Source organism: Pelobates fuscus, chromosome 1 (assembly GCF_036172605.1).
Source record: "Pelobates fuscus isolate aPelFus1 chromosome 1, aPelFus1.pri, whole genome shotgun sequence".
Taxonomy (NCBI): Eukaryota; Metazoa; Chordata; class Amphibia; order Anura; family Pelobatidae; genus Pelobates; species Pelobates fuscus.
In genome coordinates, this window is record NC_086317.1 from 382,023,229 (window position 1) to 382,044,652 (window position 21,424).

At 44.1% G+C, this 21,424-nt stretch overlaps 1 protein-coding gene across 5 annotated transcripts in view; it reads right to left on the reverse strand.

The window, feature by feature from the left end:
- Positions 1–8,889, reverse strand: part of LOC134567547 (formin-like protein 3) — a 126,687-nt gene extending 117,798 nt beyond the window's left edge. For all 5 annotated transcript variants that reach the window (XR_010084021.1, XR_010084020.1, XR_010084019.1 and 2 more), the window contains exon 1: positions 8,648–8,889. Coding sequence is in view for 2 of the 5 variants with exons in the window: in XM_063426040.1 (XP_063282110.1) it covers positions 8,648–8,755 (108 nt within the window). In the remaining 3 variants the exon portion in view is untranslated. The remainder of the gene's footprint in view (positions 1–8,647) is intronic.
- Positions 8,890–21,424: the final 12,535 nt, after the last annotated feature.

Genomic DNA, 21,424 nt, shown 5'->3' on the forward strand with positions numbered 1-21,424 from the left:
ACTTTATATAGTTCTTAATCAGCATTTACAACTTCATAATAAGATTTACTTAGTTTACCTAAAATGGCCGCTAGGGCCAGGGAGTTTCCCTTAGTCATCGAATAACATCCTCGCTAACAAGATGGCGCTGGAATCTGGGGGAGACCCGCAAGATGCCAGTGACATCACACCCGGTAGGACGAGCAATGAATCAACCACCTAACCCCTAACCAATTATTGATGTATAAATCAATGTTATCTCTGACAATGCTTATGATGTAATTTTGCTTTATAAGGGGTATGCCACCCCCTCTAATAAACATTCCTCAAGTTTTTCATTAACTTGAAACTTGTGTCCGGTGTGAATTACTTCAGGGAGCGTGCACGCACAGTTTCTTTAATTTGGCCATGGGCAGATACACAAAATAATCAATTTATTGATTGATTTCCACTTCATTGTAAATCTAGAATTGCCTTTATTAGAACTGATTAGGGATCGACCGATATTGTTTTTTTTAGAGCCGATACCTTGCTGATATTCTGTACATTTACCATTTTGAAAAAATAAACTATTTCTAAAGGTAAATGCACAAAATATACATGCCACATGTAGTGGATGCAGTGTGTTTAGACAGGGGAGCTGTGTGTGTGTGTTTGTGTAGTATGTATAGTCAATGCAGTGAGTGTGTAGTGTGTATATATGGTGAATGCAAAGTGTGTGTATATAATGCAGAGTATGTATATATAATGCAGAGTGTGTGTGTATATAAAATGCAGAGAGTGTGTGTGTGTGTTTGTGTTTGTATATAGTGCAGAGTGTGTGTGTGTATAATGCAGAGTGTGTGTGTGTGTATAATGCAGAGTGTGTGTGTGTGTATAATGCAGAGTGTGTGTGTGTGTGTGTGTGTGTGTGTGTGTATATATATAATGCAGTGTGTGTGAGTGTGTAGTGTGTTTATAATGCAGAGTGTGTGTTTGTATTTTTCTGTATATAATGAATGCAGTGTGTGTGTGTGTGTGTTTGTGAAGGGATGTATTTTGTGTAAAATGGGGGGCGTTTCTTATATGTTTTTTTTTTGTCCCCACTCCCCGTTTCATACTTGGCCAGGGGTGGGGGGGGGGGGGGGGGCTTTAGCAGTCCCTGGTGGTCCAGTGGTATGTACTGAGCAGTGGGGGCCCACAGCAAGTGCTTACTTACCTTTCCTTCAGCTCCTCCAGCTCCCAGTGTAAATCTCGCGGTTTGCGTCCAGCGCGGAGCGTTGCCATGGTAACCCGTGGCAACGCTCTGCGGGACTCACAGATTTACACTGGGGAGCTGAAGGAAAGGTAAGTAAGCACTTGCTGCGGGCCCCTCCAGGACCGCCGGGCTTGTAATGAGCCCGGCGGTCCTAAGAGGTATTAGCGGCAATATCGGTATCTCTATTGGCCGATACCGATATTGCCGAAAATACAGAATATCGGCCGATATTGGTAAAACCGATAATCGGTTGTTCCCTAGAACTGATAATGTATTATATTCTAAGCAGTTCCCTGTAACAAATGAAAAATATAAATGTCTGACAATTCTTGCCAAAATTATAACTAAACTGCCATTCTAAACATATATATTACTGAAAGGGACACTATAGTCACCAGAAGCACTACAGCTTAATGTAGTGGTTCTGGTGTGTATAGCATTTCCCTGCAGGCTTAGCACTGTAAGCGATGCCTTTTTTAGGTGTCCACTAGAGGTGCTTCCTAGCTTAGTGCTACACTGTGTGCAGGACTTTAGTTCAGTGTCTCCACACTCCACTTGGAGACACAGAGCGCTCTGCATAGAGATGCACTGATTCAATTAATCTCTATGAGGAAATGCGGATTGGTGCAGCGTGGCGTTTTGTCTCGCACGTGCAATAGCCTCCCAATGCTTTCCTATGGAAAATATTTGGATTGACAGAGATCATCAAGACTGATCAGCTAAGGAGGCAGGGCCAGCCACGATGAAGGAGCAAAGGTACTTAGAACTACCTTTTATCTCCCCTCTGAAGGGGGCCAGGACCCGAAATAGGTATGCCAGCACTACAGTGTTAGGAATACATGTTTGTATCACCAACAATATAGTGCTCCTTGAATGTTACTTGCTAAAATCAGGATACAAAGAATGAGTCTTGTGCTGCAAACACTTGTTGTTGAAAAGTTGAATAAATACTTATACACTTACGCCATCTTAATTATTCACACATCCTATTGGCCATCAAAGGCTCTAAATAACTCCAAAATACACACATTCCTCTTGCTGGCACTGAGCAACAATCACACTCAAAGAACAGGTGGACTTAGTTAAAATCCCCTCTGTTCCTGTGTGTCGAACTTGTCTGGTTACAACTACATGTTTGTTCGTCCACCCACTGTAAAGCGCTGCGGGATTTGTTGGCGCTATATAAATAAATAAGAACATAATTAACTTGGACTTGAATTCTTCCATTCAAACCTATCTTCACAATTTATTGCATTTCCACAAACAAGGAGAAGTGCATGTCTGTACTATGTCAGCTTCCTCCTAGGAAATAAAGGATTCACTAATTAGACAGACCAGTTTTAAAATACTGTAATGTATATACGCATTAATATAGATAAACATAAAAATGCACAAAAAAAAGATAGATTCCAGCAGGGGAATGAGTTCCTGAGATGTGTTTCTGTATTCAATTATGTTTGATAACACCTCAAAACAAGCTCAATGACAAAAGAAGAAAAAAAAATATATATATATATATATAATCTCTCTCTCAAGTACATTGCAGGATATAGTTATTATGTTAAGTGGGCTACCTGGAAAATCTCATTGACAGCCCAAAAACAGTATGCTGGGAGTAGATGATTAGCCTGAGAGCCACCGTTGTCTCAGACTCCTTTATAGTAGATATTCCCGAGCAGTTCATTTCAGTGTGTGGAATTTCAATTGTTATAACTGGTTTAGCAGGGTGTTCACAGCACATTTCCTTTGTTTTCCTATTTACTTTGGTTTTGGTTAAGTTCAATATCCATTGTTGAGCAGTTTTCCTGTATTCAGTGCTCTTCACCCTCCCCTTTCTTCCCCTGCAGCCCACAACTGTTGCGTATTAACATTTCTCAAAATATACATCTGATAATTTAGGATTTACCAATCCTAGTTCCATTTAATTATTCGAACAATATTTTGTTATAGGAGCAAAGAGTATTATTGTGTATTCAGGCGCTTAAAATGATTTGTAGTGCTGATACCACCAATGTGCAATCCTCTTCACAACTTAGCACAAATATAGTATATACAGAAATAGACTAAGTGGTGGATAAACCAACACCAGTCAATAGGTGGAGCGCTCAAATTGAGGTAACTCACCCCCCTCTTGGGCTGTATAGATAACCTAGAGGTGGGGATAAAAGAAAAAATGGCAATATCGTGTGATAGGTTTAGATTAATAGTGAGGTGGTATTCAGAAAAATATGGATCCACTCACATGGTTCTGAGCCTTAACAGGATAGGCTCAGATCGCTTTAGCAGGCGTGTTTAGGGTAACACGGAACCTTGCACAAGAAGAAGGTCACGCTGTTCGGTTATGTAGGAAACGCGGCAGGGGTCTCCATCCACTTAGACTGTCTATATCCTTCTCCTTTCGGAACTCTGCGCTTGCAACATCAAAGGCACCACGTGACTTATGCATTTTGCTTGTTACTAGCTTTCTCAGCCTGTTAAGGCTCAGAACCATGTGAGTGGAGCCATATTTTTCTGAATACCACCTCACTATTAATCTAAACCTATCACACGATATTGCCATTTTTTCTTTTATCCCCACCTCTAGGTTATCTATACAGCCCAAGAGGGGGTGAGTCACCTCACTTTGAGCGCTCCACCTATTGACTGGTTTTGGTTTATCCACCACTTAGTCTATTTCAATATTTTGTTATACATCACCAAGAAAAAGGGCCAACATATACAACAGTCAGGTTACACAAAGACAAAAACATGAAGATATTTAGTTTACAAGTTGGTCAAACATTGCTAACTAAGAGCCATGAAGAAAATTCCCAACTTATGTTTACTTGGTAGGGGCATCTCTAGCCATCAATACCAGAAACTGAATTATACCAGCATTACTTTGAAATCCTGCATCTCTTTCCTTCATCTATAGACCGTTAGCTCTGTGAAACAGTAAACCTTCTTTACATAGACAGTTACAGGAATCCAGTAACCCAGATAACCAGTTATTTTAGGATCACTTTTATTTGAAGAAATACTTAAACCTCTAAAGCACTTCAGCTTGCGGAATAGTCTAGGGCAGGGATAGGCAACCTTCCGCACTCCAGATGTTGTGGACTACATCCCCCATAATGCTCTTACACCCATAATGCTGGCAAAGCATAATGGGAGGTGTAGTCCAAAACATCTGCAGTGTAGAAGTTTGCTTATGCCTGGTCTAGGGGGTATCAGAGTGTTTTCCCTTTCTTACTTTGTAAAAGGTACCAATTTTAAGTCTGTATAGCTAACATTGCATAATTAGAATTGAATCCTGCTGTCCTCCACAAAAAAATAAAAATAAAATCTTGGTCATGCCAAGTAGACAACCTTGGAGCCTCCAGATGCTGGGGACTTCATCTCCCACAATGCTCTAGGAGCTATAATGCTCCAAGAGCATCGTGGGAGAAGCATCTGAAGAGATGTAGTCGACAACATCTGCCCAAAGATGGCATATCCCTTATATAGAAACTCAAACTGAAAGGTCAGGTAACCTTCTATGAGTGCTTAAGCAGCATACACCATTAAACGTTGATTTCACATCTTCCTGTAGCTCTTAATGGGTTAAACTCCAACATCAATCTGTGAAATCATTGAATTCCGGTTACAATAACTATGCACATTGCTAAATTTAGATGCCTGGAAACACCTGTACCACAGAGAGCAGTAGTATATTAAGAGAAATGTTATACCCATGTATACATTGTATGTATACACACAGATAGATGATTTAACAGTACAGGTACCGACTCCGAGATGGCAACACAAACACAGAGCAACTGTAACAAGAGACATGGCTCTTGCTCTGTAAGCAGCTACTCCGTACTGCAGTGGTTTCCTAACTCTCTAACCCGCCCCCTCTATAGAGTTATGTGCAAATTCCTCAAATCCCAAAGAGACTTCAGAGTTGAGCGAGAAAAAAAAATAAAAAAATATAGCCCCACAACTAAAAAAGTAAATAAAATGGAAACAATTTTTACAATTGTAAAGTTTATGAACATTCTGCACAGAGAATTCTACACATTAAAAAAAAAAAGGGAAAAAAAAGGAAACAGATATTCAAGCTTGACCCTAAAAAAAGTGCATTAACTGAAGCCAAAAAGACAAAACTATGCTGCAAGCTCCAGACAGACCCTACAGGGAGAGGAGGAAATATAATCCAGACACACTGTATTGAAAGATGAAGATATAGAACACCAACAAGACCATTCACAGGACAACAGCACACAGACATCTTCACTGGATTAGCCTTTCTTACAAATTTCACAGGGACAAACGTATAACACTATGGACGTAAGTGAACTTCACAAACCCAGTCTTGTCGCTTAGTTACAGGACTTCCTAGACAGGCAATTTAGAAATCAAAAATAATGGAAATATCAGAGGAACAAATCAAGACAGACATACACAGGGTTATTAAACTCAATATTGTAGCAAATAGAAAAATGAAGGCTAAATAAGTCAAAATGTGATCATGGCCAATTTGGAGAATTTTTCCAAATCAACTTTTTTGGCCTAGATTTACCATTCGCCCATTGATTAATAAACCCAAACATGAATACAACTGTATTCTCCCCAGGAACATCATGTATAACTCTAAAGTGAATACATACAGGCTTTACAGCTGCTCTAAAAGGAAACTTCATGTTTTGCCCTTCAATATTCAGCAAAATAGTTTCTTCATGCAAGAAACAATTCAAGACAGTTTGCCTAACCCCAAGCATGAAGTATGTTGAAATATTAACAATCACTATCATATAAAAGTGCAGTAAATATGTATTTTAGCATTTTTACTTCAGTAAGGTCAGGTTAGTGATTTGCAATTTATAAAAGTGAATCTAACTTAGAACTCTGTATTTTAAATGGGATAAAGCCCTAGAATACATTAACACGTTCAATGGTTAACACTCACAACACATTTTACCCTTCCCTTGTGGCAGTGCACTTACAATAAAAAAAACCACAATGTCACTGCTCATCTTCTGGAGTATTTCGCAATATCCCTGTTCATCTTGAGTACCCCTCGATATCCTCACACATATTAATGAACTATGCAATATCCTCATTCATCTTATGGAATAACCCACCACTGTCACCATTCATCTTATGGAATAACCCACCACTGTCACCATTCATCTGATGGAATAACCCACCACTGTCACCATTCATCTAATGGAATAACCCACCACTGTCACCATTCATCTTATGGAATAACCCACCACTGTCACCATTCATCTTATGGAATAACCCACCACTGTCACCATTCATCTTATGGAATAACCCACCACTGTCACCATTCATCTTATGGAATAACCCACCACTGTCACCATTCATCTTATGGAATAACCCACCACTGTCACCATTCATCTTATGGAATAACCCACCACTGTCACCATTCATCTTATGGAATAACCCACCACTGTCACCATTCATCTTATGGATTAACCCACCACTGTCACCATTCATCTTATGGAATAACCCACCACTGTCACCATTCATCTTATGGAATAACCCACCACTGTCACCATTCATCTTATGGAATAACCCACCACTGTCACCATTCATCTTATGGAATAACCCACCACTGTCACCATTCATCTTATGGAATAACCCACCACTGTCAACATTCATCTTATGGAATAACCCACCACTGTCAACATTCATCTTATGGAATAACCCACCACTGTCACCATTCATCTTATGGAATAACCCACCACTGTCACCATTCATCTTATGGAATAACCCACCACTGTCAACATTCATCTTATGGAATAACCCACCACTGTCAACATTCATCTTATGGAATAACCCACCACTGTCAACATCTTTTGGAACACCCCACAATATGCCCGCTAACCCTACGGCGTACCATAGCAATGTCACCATTCACTTTATAGAGTACATTACCACTGTCACCTCATCTTATGAAGTACCATACCGCTGTCACCTCATCTTATGAAGTACCATACCGCTGTCACCTCATCTTATGAAGTACCATACCGCTGTCACCTCATCTTATGAAGTACCATACCGCTGTCACCTCATCTTATGAAGTACCATACCACTGTCACCTCATCTTATGAAGTACCATACCACTGTCACCTCATCTTATGAAGTACCATACCACTGTCACCTCATCTTATGAAGTACCATACCACTGTCACCTCATCTTATGAAGTACCGCACTGCTATTTTAGAGGGTACCTCACACAGTTGGCGCCCCTATCCAGGGTACCTCACACAGTTGGCGCCCCTATCCAGGGTACCTCACACAGTTGGCGCCCCTATCCAGGGTACCTCACACAGTTGGCGCCCCTATCCAGGGTACCTCACACAGTTGGCGCCCCTATCCAGGGTACCACACACAGTTGGCGCCCCTATCCAGGGTACCACACACAGTTGGCGCCCCTATCCAGGATACCTCACACAGTTGGCGCCCCTATACAGGGTACCTCACACAGTTGGCGCCCCTATCCAGGGTACCTCACACAGTTGGCGCCCCTATACAGGGTACCTCACACAGTTGGCGCCCCTATACAGGGTACCTCACACAGTTGGCACCCCTATACAGGGTACCTCACACAGTTGGCGCCCTATACAGGGTACCTCACACAGTTGGCGCCCCTATACAGGGTACCTCACACAGTTGGCGCCCCTATACAGGGTACCTCACACAGTTGGCGCCCCTATACAGGGTACCTCACACAGTTGGCGCCCCTATACAGGGTACCTCACACAGTTGGTGCCTCTATACAGGGTACCTCACACAGTTGGTGCCTCTATACAGGGTACCTCACACAGTTGGCGCCCCTATACAGGGTACCTCACACAGTTGGTGCCCCTATACAGGGTACCTCATACCGTTAGTGCCCCTATACAGGGTACCTCACACAGTTAGTGCCCCTATACAGGGTACCTCATACCGTTAGTGCCCCTATACAGGGTACCTCATACCGTTAGTGCCCCTATACAGGGTACCTCACACAGTTAGTGCCCCTATACAGGGTACCTCATACCGTTAGTGCCCCTATACAGGGTACCTCATACCGTTAGTGCCCCTATACAGGGTACCTCACACCGTTAGTGCCCCTATACAGGGTACCTCACACCGTTAGTGCCCCTATACAGGGTACCTCACACCGTTAGTGCCCCTATACAGGGTACCTCACACCGTTAGTGCCCCTATACAGGGTAACTCACACCGTCAGTTTACACAGGGATATTATGCACGGTTATTATATACAGGGTAGGACTAATTGCTCCCAGAAAAGTTTCCACCTCCTCTCTCTCTCACACACAGTATCTCACTCCCAGATAACGTGTCCACCTCCCCTCTCTATCACACAGTTAGTTCTTGTATTCAGGGTATCTCACTCGCAGATAACGTTTCCACCTCCTTTCTCTCTCACTCACCAGAACCAGAGCGAATCTCTCCTCCAGTTCTCCCTGATCCGGCATGGGGACTTTGAGCGGTAACAGAGTGGCCCCCGGGGTCCCCCCCACGCTCTCCGCGTTGCCCATGGTGTGAGCCCCGGTAATCCGCTCGTGGTTTCCCCCCGCACGGTGCGCGCCCCGTTACTCCCGTCAGTCCCGCAGTCCGAGCTCCGGAGACATCTTTTGTGCTGCGAGTCCCGCCTAGCAGCCAGCACTGAGCATCGCTTCATTCACTCCGGCCGCACAGTCCAAACCACGCCCACAAAACTGCTCCTATTGGCTCGCCGTCAGCGACTGCCTGCTTTAATTGGTGCAAATACTGTTCTGGAATTCAGGTCATGCAGCGCCCTCTGCCGGCAGTAGTAGAACATGCACTTATTGTAAAAGTTTGAGAAGCATCCAGGACAGCAGTCTGCTATGACATTAGTCTACCAGACTACTCATGTGACAGGGCTGGATAAAGAGCCAATTGGGCTCTTGTGCTGATAGTTATGATGAGCCTAATTACAGAATCGTATTTACAGAAAACAGTAAAATAGTCATACCTCCTCAGTGTCTTATGAAGGTTGTGCGAGCGAAACTCACATGATGCAGCTATCAGAAAACACATACCCTATGCTAATCTCTCACTTTCATGTCTCAACCAAATCCATACCCACAACCAGTGGAGTATCTACCATGGTTGCAGGGGTCGCATCATATTCCGGCTCCTGGCATCAATAGACAGCCTGGAAGCAGATCAGAGAGAACACAGCTCCCTCGCTGCATGTCACAGGAACTCTGCTGCCCACTGCACTGAAGCCCCACTGGACCCCAGGGACAGGTCTAAGGTTAGACTATGCAGACAGTGCTGTTTCAGGCCCTGAGCTTGCTGAGAACACTACTAATTATGCGTTTGCTCTACGCCACAGCTTTCCAAACTGTGTAGCGCAACACACTCAGACTTCATTGGACAGCGCTCCCCTCCTGCCAGTCACTGCATGTATCAGGCGGACCCCGGTAGAGAAGCTTCTGTTTCCCCTACCCAGTCTGACAGGAAGCAGTTCTGTACTCTCAGTGAGCACTTCCTGTCAGACTTGGCTTTTTACAGGTAGTAAGGTGAGCCGAGCAGGCACAGGAGAGGGGACAAAGAAGGGCAAAAAGGGAAGGGGGTCAGAAGAAGGTCACAGTAGGGGAGGGGAGAATGAAGAAGGGCACATGAGGGGTGGGGGGACAGAAGAAGGGCATAGTAGGGGAGGAGGGAATGAAGAAGAATACAGGAGGGGAGGGGGACTGAAAATTGACACAGGAGGGGAGCAGGGACTGAAGAAGGGTATAGTAGGGGAGGAGGGAATGAAGAAGAATACAGGAGGGGAGGGAGACTGAAAATTGGCACAGGAGGGGAGCAGGGACTGAATATGGGCACAGAAGGGGGGGAAGGAAGAAGTGGCCGCAGCTTAAGTGACGTGTTCAAGAAATAGAACGTCTTTTTCGACCCCCGCCGTGTCGCAAAATGATGCATGTCTAAAAAGTGTGTCACCAACATGAAAAGTTTGGGAATTTCTGCTCTACGCTTTATGGGGAAAGTTCTGTGGTGACCAGGGCCGGACTGGGATAAAAATTCGGCCCGGGCATTTTTTTATCACAGTGGCCCACTAAGAAGGGACTGAAGAAGGGTATAGTAGGGGAGGAGGGAATGAAGAAGAATACAGGCAGGGGCGGGCTGGGCCGGGGGGCAGGGAGGCAATTGCCCCCCAGGCCGGCCGAAATTCTTTTAGGACCGGCCGCGGCGGGCCGGCCCTTTAAATGCTGCAGCCGCCGAGCGCTCTGTAAAGAGCGCTCAGACGGCTGCAGCAGCTTTTCCCTCCCTCCCCTCCCCTGTAGGTGGCCGAGCTGCACTCCGGTCCGCGGTCCCGGCCGGAGTGATAGGAAGGTGCACACTCAGTGTGCACTTCCTGTCAGTCCGGCCGGGTACAGGAAACAGAAACTCCTGTTCCGCGCGGAACAGGAGTTTCTGTTTCCTGTACCCGGCCGGACTGACAGGAAGGTGCACACTGAGCACCTTCCTATCACTCCGGCCGGGACCGCGGACCGGAGTGCAGCTCGGCCCTCTTCTTCACACACGGGCATTTTTTTATCACAGTGGCCCACTAAGAAGGGGCGGTGCAGAGAGGGTGTGTTTTGTCGTCACTAACGACAAACACGCACCCTTCTCAAAGTGCAGGCCAGGGCAGACCATGCGCAGAGCTCTGCTAAAGAGCTCTAGCATGAGAAAAAAGCCCTGTATTTGTTCTGCACAGTTCAAGCAAATTTAATAACATGCTTGCACTGTGTTTCCTTGCAACTTGTCTCTGGTGTCTCTATAAATTGATACCAGGAGACAAAAATGCCAGGAAAGAGTATTGTGCTGTGTTTGGAGCCTGCTTGTGGGATTGTGTGTGTGTGTGTATAGAGTGAGCTGATTGTGGTGTGGTATTGTGTAATAAGGTCGGTTTTAGTCGTGTTGTGTTTGTGGTGTAATGTAATGCATATGTGGCTAGGGTCTGTAAAGAATGTGTGTATAGGGGATGTAGCAAGTGTGTGCATACAGGCTATAGTGTGTGTGTGTGTGTATGTGATGTAGTGTTTGTAGAGAGTGTGTGTTTAGGGGTGTAGTATGTGTTTGCTTACAAGGAATCTAGTGTGTGTATAGGGTATCCAGAGTGTGTATGTCAGGAATGTAGTGTGTGTGTGCGTGTGTATATATATTTGGAAGTATTGTGTATGTGTGTGGTGCAGTGTGTTGGGGAGGTTCGGTGTGTATGTGAGGGGTGCAGTATGTGTGTATGATGGATGCTGTGTGTGATGTGTGTGAGGGTGCTGTGTATGAGGGTGCTGTGTATGATGTGTGTGAGAGTGCTGTGTATGATGTGTTTTGTGATAGTGCTGAGTGTGATGTGTATGAGTCCTGAGTGTGATGTGTGTGAGAGTGCTGAGTGTGATAGTGCTGTGGATGATGTGTGTGAGTGCTGAGGGTGATGTGTGTGAGGGTGCTGTGTGTGAGAGTGCCGAGTGTGATAGTGCTGTGGATGATGTGTGAGAGTGCTGTGTGTGATGTGTGTGAGAGTGCTGTGTATGATGTGTTTTGTGATAGTGCTGAGTGTGATGTGTGTGTGAGTCCTAAATGTGATGTGTGTGAGAGTGCTGTGTGTGAGAGTGCCGAGTGTGATAGTCCTGTGGATGATGTGCGTGAGTGCTGAGTGTGATGTGTGTGAGAGTGCTGTGTATGATGTGTTTTGTGATAGTGCTGAGTGTGATGTGTGTGTGAGTCCTAAATGTGATGTGTGTGAGAGTGCCGAATGTGATAGTGCTGTGGATGATGTGTGTGAGTGCTGAGGGTGATGTGTGTGAGAGTGCTGTGTATGATGTGTTTTGTGATAGTGCTGAGTGTGATGTGTGTGTGAGTCCTAAATGTGATGTGTGTGAGAGTGCCGAGTGTGATAGTGCTGTGGATGATGTGTGTGAGTGCTGAGGGTGATGTGTGTGAGAGTGCTGTGTATGATGTGTTTTGTGATAGTGCTGAGTGTGATGTGTGTGTGAGTCCTAAATGTGATGTGTGTGAGAGTGCCGAGTGTGATAGTGCTGTGGATGATGTGTGTGAATGTTAGAAGGGATTGAGTGTTGGGGGGGTAAAATAAAATAAAAGAGTATGCATTATGTCCCCCCCTCCCTTCTTACCTTTAGCCTGGGAGGGGGGACCGGCATGCTGGTGAGTGGGAGGGGGGGACCGGCACTCCGACACCATCCCTGGTGGTCCAGTGGTGAGTGAACTCTAGCCTGAGGGCTAGAGTTCACTCTCGCGAGATCCGGTCGTTGCCATGGCAACGCGCCAGATCTCGCGAGAGGAACCCGGCGGAGCTGCAAGATAGAGCTCCGCCGGGTCCTCTACCTCCCTCCCCAGCCGCATGTCTCTCCAAGGGGGCCGGTGAGGGAGATCTCTGATCTCCTCACCGGCCCTTCATTGAAAACAGCGGGGCCGGCGCTCGGATAGTGCCGGCCCTGCATAGACCGGCAGGGGAGATCCTGGGACCTTCCCCTGCCGGCCTCGGCCCATGGCCACCGCGGCCCACCGGGCATTTGCCCGGTGTGCCCGATGGCCAGTCCGGGCCTGGTGGTGACCCCCAGTACTCACTTGTCCACTTACCTCCTTTCCTTCTTACTAGCAGACAGAAGCTCCTGGAAAGCAGTCTCAGACAGAGACAATCATGGCTGTAGTGAGAGTAGGAGAAAGCAGACATGGCACACTGTTATAGAGAACAAAGTAGCATTTGCAAAGTAAGCTTTATGTTAATTAATTTATAGTCAGCCAGTCCACACTAGTTTTGTTTCCCTGCACCCATCCTAAGTTCCCATACTTAAAAGGCCATTATAGTCACCAAAACATGTTTTACTTAAAGAAGCATTCTTTGTGTAGAGATCATGCCTCTGAAGTCCCACTTTTCAATTCTCTGCCATTCAGGAGTTAAATTACTTTGTTTCTGTTTATGCAGTCTTAGCCACACCTCCTCTGGCTGTAACTCACACAGCCTGCATGAAAATAAATGTTTTCTTATTTTCAATCAAATGTTACTGACTTTAAAAGTTTTTATCTTCTGCTCTGTATATTGAACTTATATTACTTACAGGAGGATCGTGCAGGGTCTAGTAAACTATTAACAGAGCAGGAGATAATACATTCTAAATTTAACAGAGTTTGCAATTAAGGAAGTGTAAACATTAGATTACTCTTTACAGGAAGTGTTTAGGAAAACTGTGTAAGTCACATGCAGAGAGGTATGACTAGGGTTGCATAAACAAAGTGGTTTAACTCCTTAATGTCAGAGAATTAGGCAGTGAGACTGGATTGGCATGATCTGTACACCAAAACTGCTTCATTAAGCTAAAGTTCCTTTGGTGACTAAAATGCCCCTTTAATTCCCTTTGCACAAACCAAATCAATGGGCTTATTCCATGGTAATGAGCCTGGAGCTTGTGCTCCATTAGCCCTTAGGTTATTCCGGCCCTGTCAATTAAGTGACATGGGTGCAGTGGCCTATCCTTTTAACCCTGTAATATATAGTAGTTTTTTGGAAACTGCAATTTTTACATGGCAGAGCTATGTCCCCTCTGGTGGCTGTCGGCTTGAGTAAAAATTGGTCACATGACGCAAAGCATTGATTCAAGCATGAATGTGCACTCGGCACTTGCAGCACATGCACATTGGTCCCCAATGCTCCTCTACAAGGAGCATGGAATTGAACCATAAAGGAGGAGGTCATGGCTTCTCTATGATGTTGCGGGATGCAGAGATGTAAGCAGAGGTCTATATTAGGTTTGTATTCCTAAAGTTATAGTGTTCCTCTAGACCAGTGGTTCCCAACCCAGTCCTCAAGTACCCCCTAACAGTCCAGGATTTAGGGATTGCCCAACTGTGTTTACGGTGTTTTTAGAAAAAGGGGAAAAAAACACTTTAGACACAACAGGGTAATCCCTAAATCCTGGACTGATAGGGGGTACTTGAGGACTGGGTTGGGAACCCCTGCTCTAGACAAAGAGTGATATAGAGCGCTAATTACTAAAGTGAGAATTGTGAATTCACTGTGAATTTTAACTTTAAGGACAAAGGACTCTTACATTTAAAATTCACTTTGACTTCACAATGAATTTCCAACAATTCTTATTTTACTGAATCACCCAGCCTGCTCATAAGGTTATTCCAAGCATCATAAGTACTACAGTCCACAGTAGTGGTTATGATGTCAAGAGTCCCTTTCGGTTTGTCGTCTTACCTGGGTCCCTGCCAGAATCTGATACTAATTTATGCCTGGTGATGCGTTTCCAGCTTATGCAGAGCTGTGGAAGCCAGAAGCCAGTTGCTATTCATTGACTGAGAGCTTCAGTTGACCGGTCTCAGTGCATGAAAATTTGCACAGAATTGACCTTAGACAGCAGGGAACTCTGGGTAGCTAATAATGCCCCAATGACACTGCTGGAGGTGGAGCTACACCAACGGCAACAACTCCACATGTGCAGAGTTTCATATTGAAATTATGTACATACAGACTCCAAGCACCATGCCCACTTAAAATCCCTGGTGCTTGGAGTAACCCTTTCATTTTTGGCAAAAGTTTATTTAATCCTCAGACAACCTTGACTTCTCAGACTTCTTAATAATAACATTTGCTCGACAAACTGATAGATAGATTGATTATAGATTTATTACAGGAGCACTGTCATCAAGTTTTAAATATATTAATTAAATCTTAATGTTATACCATTTAATTTCATAGAGAGGAACTGATGCACAAGTGCGGTGAGTGACACATGCACATCCCATCTTCCCATAAGATAGAATTGAATCAATTCTTTCATATGGACCTCTAGATCAATTGACAGAGTTTTACTTGGTCAGTGCACCAGAAACCCCCTCGAATTGCTGTCAGCCACTGGAGGTGTGTTTAGCAAAGCGGTAATATTTTACTTTGAATGGTTAAATTGACAGGACCACTGTACTCAGGCCAATTCTTCCCTTAGAAACTGCTGGCCGGGGGCTGGTCGGAACAAAACAATCCTAAAACAATATTTAAAATATATGTATAATTATCATAACCATAACCCAGAAAAATAAAATTATTAAATATATTCCTAGAACAGAATAATGAAGTATTCACATCTTCTCAATGCATGTGCATATTGTACACTTAGTATCCAAAATATCTTTAACCTTGAAGTATTCTCAGCGGCTCAGTAATATGCATATTAAAGTGGACCCACCATATTTTTTTCTTGAGGATTCCTTTCCTTATGCTCTTTGTTTCTTAAAGGAACACTGTAGTGTTTAGAATACAAAAATGTTTTCCTAACACTATAGTGCTGGAGTACCTATTTAGGGGACTCGCCCCTCTCATAATGGAGTAAAAAGGTATTTTTTTTTTTTTTTTAATTCTTTATTTTTCTGTGCATGGAGATAACAAACAAGAGTAAAGTGCCACATCAGCACGCATTATGTATGTATCAATATTCACAATTTGGCATCATAATACTGCACATTTCTTTTAAAGTGATGTTGTTAACAGTTAGGTTCAAGTTATGTACTTTCATAAGCATGGGTTAGGTTTTGCACATTTTATGATATATACACCAATATCGCCGGCAACAATCAAATAAGCTTGGTCCTTTCTTAGTAGCATGGACATATTGAGAATACCGTAACTTCGGTTATACTCGAGTAGTTTAGAGTGTGTACTGAGTCGTATCTTGAGTGAGTGTGAGCCTATAGGAGGTAGGTGATCATGCTGTGTAGGTTATACGCTGTACTTATTGATGGTCTGTCGGCCATGTCAGTGTACTGAGTCGCGGTGTAATTGGGTCGTGAGTATCGGGTGGGCAGTGGCACGTTAGGAAAGAAAGCTTTAGTGATTATGTGTCCCTCGCTTCGCTGGGTATTATGTGGGGGGAGGACAGGTGTGTGTCGGTATCAGGCGGACCCATATGTGTGTATTGGGTTTAACAGGTGTGAGGGCCGCTGAAGTCGTGTGAATGGTAGCGTCAGGAGCAGTTGTGTGTCCGAGTAGAGTGGACATCGTGTGTAATAAAATATCAGTTGGAACTTAAAATAAGTGGCTTCTACTGAAGTCGTTTGCAAACGTGTTCGCAAATAGCGTAACTGTTTAAAACAAAACATTGAGCCTTCTTGTTTGGGAAGCCTGGTGTAAGTGAGGCTTCTTTCAAGTGGCAGTGTCCCGTTCCCCTCCGGGGACAAAAGGAGGTATGTCAACGTCCCATATCCTTTGGGGTTGCGTCGCTGGATCCGGCCCTGGCAGGCCTAGGTCTCTCAGGAGTTGCAGGCCTTCGGAAGGGTTTGTAGCTTTGTGGGTTTTGCCTTCTTTCGTGCACATCAGTGCTCTTGAGTTAGTCCACCGGTAAGGGAGGCCAGCCTTTTGTAGTTGCTGCGTGGTTGGGCGCATCGTTTTCTGCCACAGTAGCGTAGCTTTACTAAGATCTTGATAGAATGTTAGTGAATGATTCTCAAACTGGAATGGGGTGTTCCCCCGTAGTGCTTGTAACAATCTTTGTTTATCCGCAAAGGATCTGCAGCATAAAATAACGTCCCTAGGTTGGGAGTTTGGTGTTTGCAGGGGCGTCGCGATGCGGTAAAGTCCGTCATGGGCAAACAGTTTAGCGTGCTTGGTTGGGAGAATAGCTGTTATGAGTCGCCTGATGAGGTGAGGCAGTTCTTCAGCTGGTACAGTGTCCTCTATTCCCCTGATTTTGACATTGTTTTGTCTGCTTTTGTCTTCCAGTGCGTCCAGTCTAGCTGCGATTTGGGAGTGAGAGGTTTGTAGCTGCTTTAGTGCTTCCCCCTGTGTGGCAATGTCTCGTTTCGTGTCTGCAGAATCCTCCTCGGATGCTCGGAGGCGTTCTGTTATGGCCTGCATTTCAGCTTTCACCAGGTTAAGTTCCGCAAAGAACATGTCCTGGAAGTGTGCCAAAAGGTCGTGAATGTCCCGCTTTGTAACAGGCGGTTCTGGGTCGGGTGTTACCTTAGTACCTTTCTCGGTTATAGTGTCCACCACTGGGCCTGGTGTAGGTTCCCGTCTGGGGGATGTAGGCTCCCTTGTGCGGGGTGTTGTGGTCAGCATCTGGCTGATATCATGATTGGAGGCTGCAGCGGCCGGAGTCGGTTTTTTGAGACTTGCGGCCCATCGGGGGTTCTGGTGTAGTCCCGGTCTCGTCCGCTTTCTGAGGGATCGTGTCCCAGAAGTCTCCGTCCCAGTAGTGTCCGTCCCAGGAGGTGATGCGTGCAGCCGCGGGATTCCCGCTCGGTAGGCCCGAGGTATCTTGCGCCGGATTTTTGCGCCCGTCGCGCATAAAAAAGGCATCCACAGGTCCGGAATGGTGACCCCTGTACGAGGGTGTCAATTTTGGCTCTGCTTGCCCGGTATTGTGCCGTTTTTTGGCCGATTTTCGGGCGATGGTCGAGGAGCTGGGTGAAATGGCGTCTGCTCCTGAACGCCGTTGGCTCCGTCCGTAAAAAGGTATTTTACCTTTTCTCCATTACCCCGCTGTTCTCGCCACGGCTGACCCTGCTTCCATGGTTGAGATTATCAATTTTGACAATCTCAGCTAATCCAATGCTTCCCCATAGTTTCTACAGCATGTAGTGGTTTTAGTTTTTTTAGCATGTCCCTGCAGGGTTAGCAGAAAACGCTGCCTTGTGTGAAGCACCTACTCTGAATGCTCCCCACAGACATACAAAATGCCACTCTGCACCAATCTGCATCTCCTCGTAGAGATGCATTGATTCAATGCATCTCTGTTGGAGACGTTCACAGCACTGAAATAGGAAGCACCTCTAGTGACCGTCTCAGTGATGGCACCTTGAGGTGTAACTAGGCAGCAATGTAAACACTGCCTTTTCTCTGAACTTATGTTTCATACCTAATTATTTGATGTTAAATGAAAGCCCCGAATAAAATGCTATATAATAAGTGTGGGTACACATAATATGATAGAGGCGAATTGCGCCTGAACATAAAGCGCAAATTCAAGTTTTTGTTTACGTTTGTTTTGATCACAACGTGTCCATTTGGCACAGTCCTTAAGGAGGGCGGGCGTTCTAAGCCGTCCTTAGGGAACCGGCTCTAAATGCCGGAGGGCGGCATAGAACGCCCAAACCGTCCTTTCTACTTACCCGGTCGCCGGTGATCCCACGACGGCGATCGCGGTATGGGGACTTACCTGGGAGCCTAAGGAGTCCCCCTCCGTCCTCTTTGGCCCCACTGGGCCATGTGATCGCAAGGTCCTTGCGAGGAACTCGCGATCACATGGACGGCATAGCCGTCCAAGGCATTGCCAGCAGGGGGAATGCCTTTAATGACACGTACTCTCCCTGCTGCCTGGAAAAAATAAAACAGTTTAAAACAGTGTAAAATTAAATGATATATACTTAGATCATATATATATTTAATATATATATGATCTAAGTATATATATATATATATACATATTTACACATACACATAAATATACATACACTGTCTAAGTGTATTTTAATATTAATATATATATATAATATAAATATATATTAATATCAAAATACATGTACAATGATATTGATTAAATATATATATAATTTTTATTATATATATATATATATTTATATATAATAATAAATAAATATGTAAATACGTTAAAAAAATAAAATTAAAAAAATTATAAAAAATAAATAAATAAAAATATATAAGTGTAAATTCGTTCTAACTGTATTTTAAAATTAATATATATATATTGATATCAAAATACATGTGGAACGAAATAATATATATATCTATATACATAAGTATAACTATATATATACCTATATATAAATACAAATAATTCAAAATAATTCTATACATATATATCTATATGCATATATATATATATACACACATATATATATAATAATTCTACGTATATATTTATGTAATAATTTTACATTATTAGGTCATTTTATTAATTACAATTAGCGGGGCGTGCCTGACAACCCAGGCTGAAAGTTCAGGGAATTTAATTTTCTAGCAGTATATTTAATCCTGTAACTTTCCAAGACACCATAAAACCTGTACATGCTCGGAAGACTTCACTGAACACAAATATTAGTGTTTTAAAACAGTAAAATGTATTACAACGACGATATTGTCAGTGAAAGTGACATTTTTTGCAATTTTCACACACAAACGGCACTTACACGGACGATATAATTCTTGTGATACGTTTTACTGTTTTAAAACACTAATATTTGTGTTCAGCGAAGTCTCCCGAGTATAACAGTACACCTCATGTACAGGTTTTATGGTGTTTTCAAAAGTTACAGAGTCAAATATAAGGCTTGCGTTTCAGTTTTTTCACATTGAAATCCGCCAGGTTGGTTATGTTGCCTTTGAGACCGTACAGTAGCCCAGGAATGAAAATTACTAAAGTAAATTAAAATGTCACGTAGAACTAAAAAAAAAAAAATTGAATTCATATTTTTTCACATATTTTCTTCATATTAAATTATGTTTCATACCTAAATATTTTATGTTAAATGAAAGTCATGTTTCCCCTGAATAAAATGATATATAATAAGTGTGGGTGCACATAATATGAAAGAGGCGATTTACGCCTGAACAGACATATGGTGCAAATTCAAGTTTTTGTTTACGTTTTGATCCCAACGTGTACATTTGGCTCAGTCCTTAAGGGGTTAAGGGGTTAAAATAAAGGCGCTCTTTTGTTTATTTTGTTTATTGTTATCTTTTTCACGCATTATTTCGCCGGTATAGATTTTTTTTTCCATGGCTGCTTTTAGTTCCCAGGCCAGCGCTGGAGAAGACCCGGGAGCTCAGCCAGCAGCTCCTCCAGGTCCTCCTCTCGCGAGCACAGAGTGTTGCCGCAGTTACCATGGCAAAATTTTTGGATCTCACGAGAGTGAACTCTAGCCTCAGGAGCTGCAGGCTAGAGTTCACTCCCCACCGAACCACCAGGGATTGTAAGAAATATCCCCTCTCCCTGAGTAAAGGTAAGGAGGGTGTGGGGTATAAAGTTTTAGTATTCTTTTAATAAAAAAAAAATTGCTTTAAGCTACCCACACACAGTGCCCCCTCACACACACACATACCGCCCCTCTCAAAAACACACATACTGTCCCCCTCAAAAACACACACATACTGCACCCTTCACACCCACTGCACCCCTAACACAGACGCTGCACCCTTCACACACAGACGCTGCACCCTTCACACACAGACGCTGCACCTCTCACACACAGACACTGCACCCCTCACACACAGAGACTGCACCCTTCACACACAGACGCTGCATCCCTCACACATAGACACTGCACCCCTCACACGCACACTGGACCCCTCACACACACTTCACCACTCACACACATTGCATCTCTCACACACACTATACCCCTCACACTCATTTTACCCCTCACACACATTGCACCCCTCACACACTCACACATGCACATTGCACCCCTTGGGCACACCCATTACTGCCCTATCCCTTACTACAGCCTCTATCCCTGCAGACCCCAGGTAAGTTGTCAAACTGTTCTTAAACGGTTTGACTCCTTACTCTGGGAGGGGGCACCATGGCACTCCTTGAACCATAACCACTACAGAGAGCTGTACTAGTTATTGTGCCTTAATTGTCCCTGTAAATAATCTCCAAGTGCCTCAACCGAGATTCGGTTCTTGATCAGCCCCTGCATCCCGGAAGGAAGTGTGTGCCTCGAGTCACCATGTGGCAGGTGGCTGTGAGGAAGAGGCCAGATGGGGAGAGAGAAGGGAGCCGGAGAAGGCAAGAGAGGAGGGAGTGCAGGCTGTAAGAGCCAGCCCCTAATTCCTATCCTCCTCAAGCTGCAGACTGGACATCAGAGAAGACACTCTCCAATACCCAAAAGGTAGGAACTGGAGGGTGGCTATAAAATAGTATATTTTGACCTGCATGTGTATATGCATGTGTGTGTGTGTTTGTCTGTCAGTATATATAAATCTGTGTGTCTGTCAGTGTGTATCTGTATGTCTGTCAGTCTGTATGTCCATGTGTGGTGTGTGTATCTGTATATCTGTGTGTCTGTATGCCTGTTCATGTGTGGTGTGCATCTGTATGTCAGTGTGTGTGTGTGCGTATCTGTATGTCTGTCTGTTTGTCAGTATGTATAAATCTAAAGTGTATGTCTGCAAGTGTGTGTCTATCTTTATGTCTGTCGATGTGTGTGTC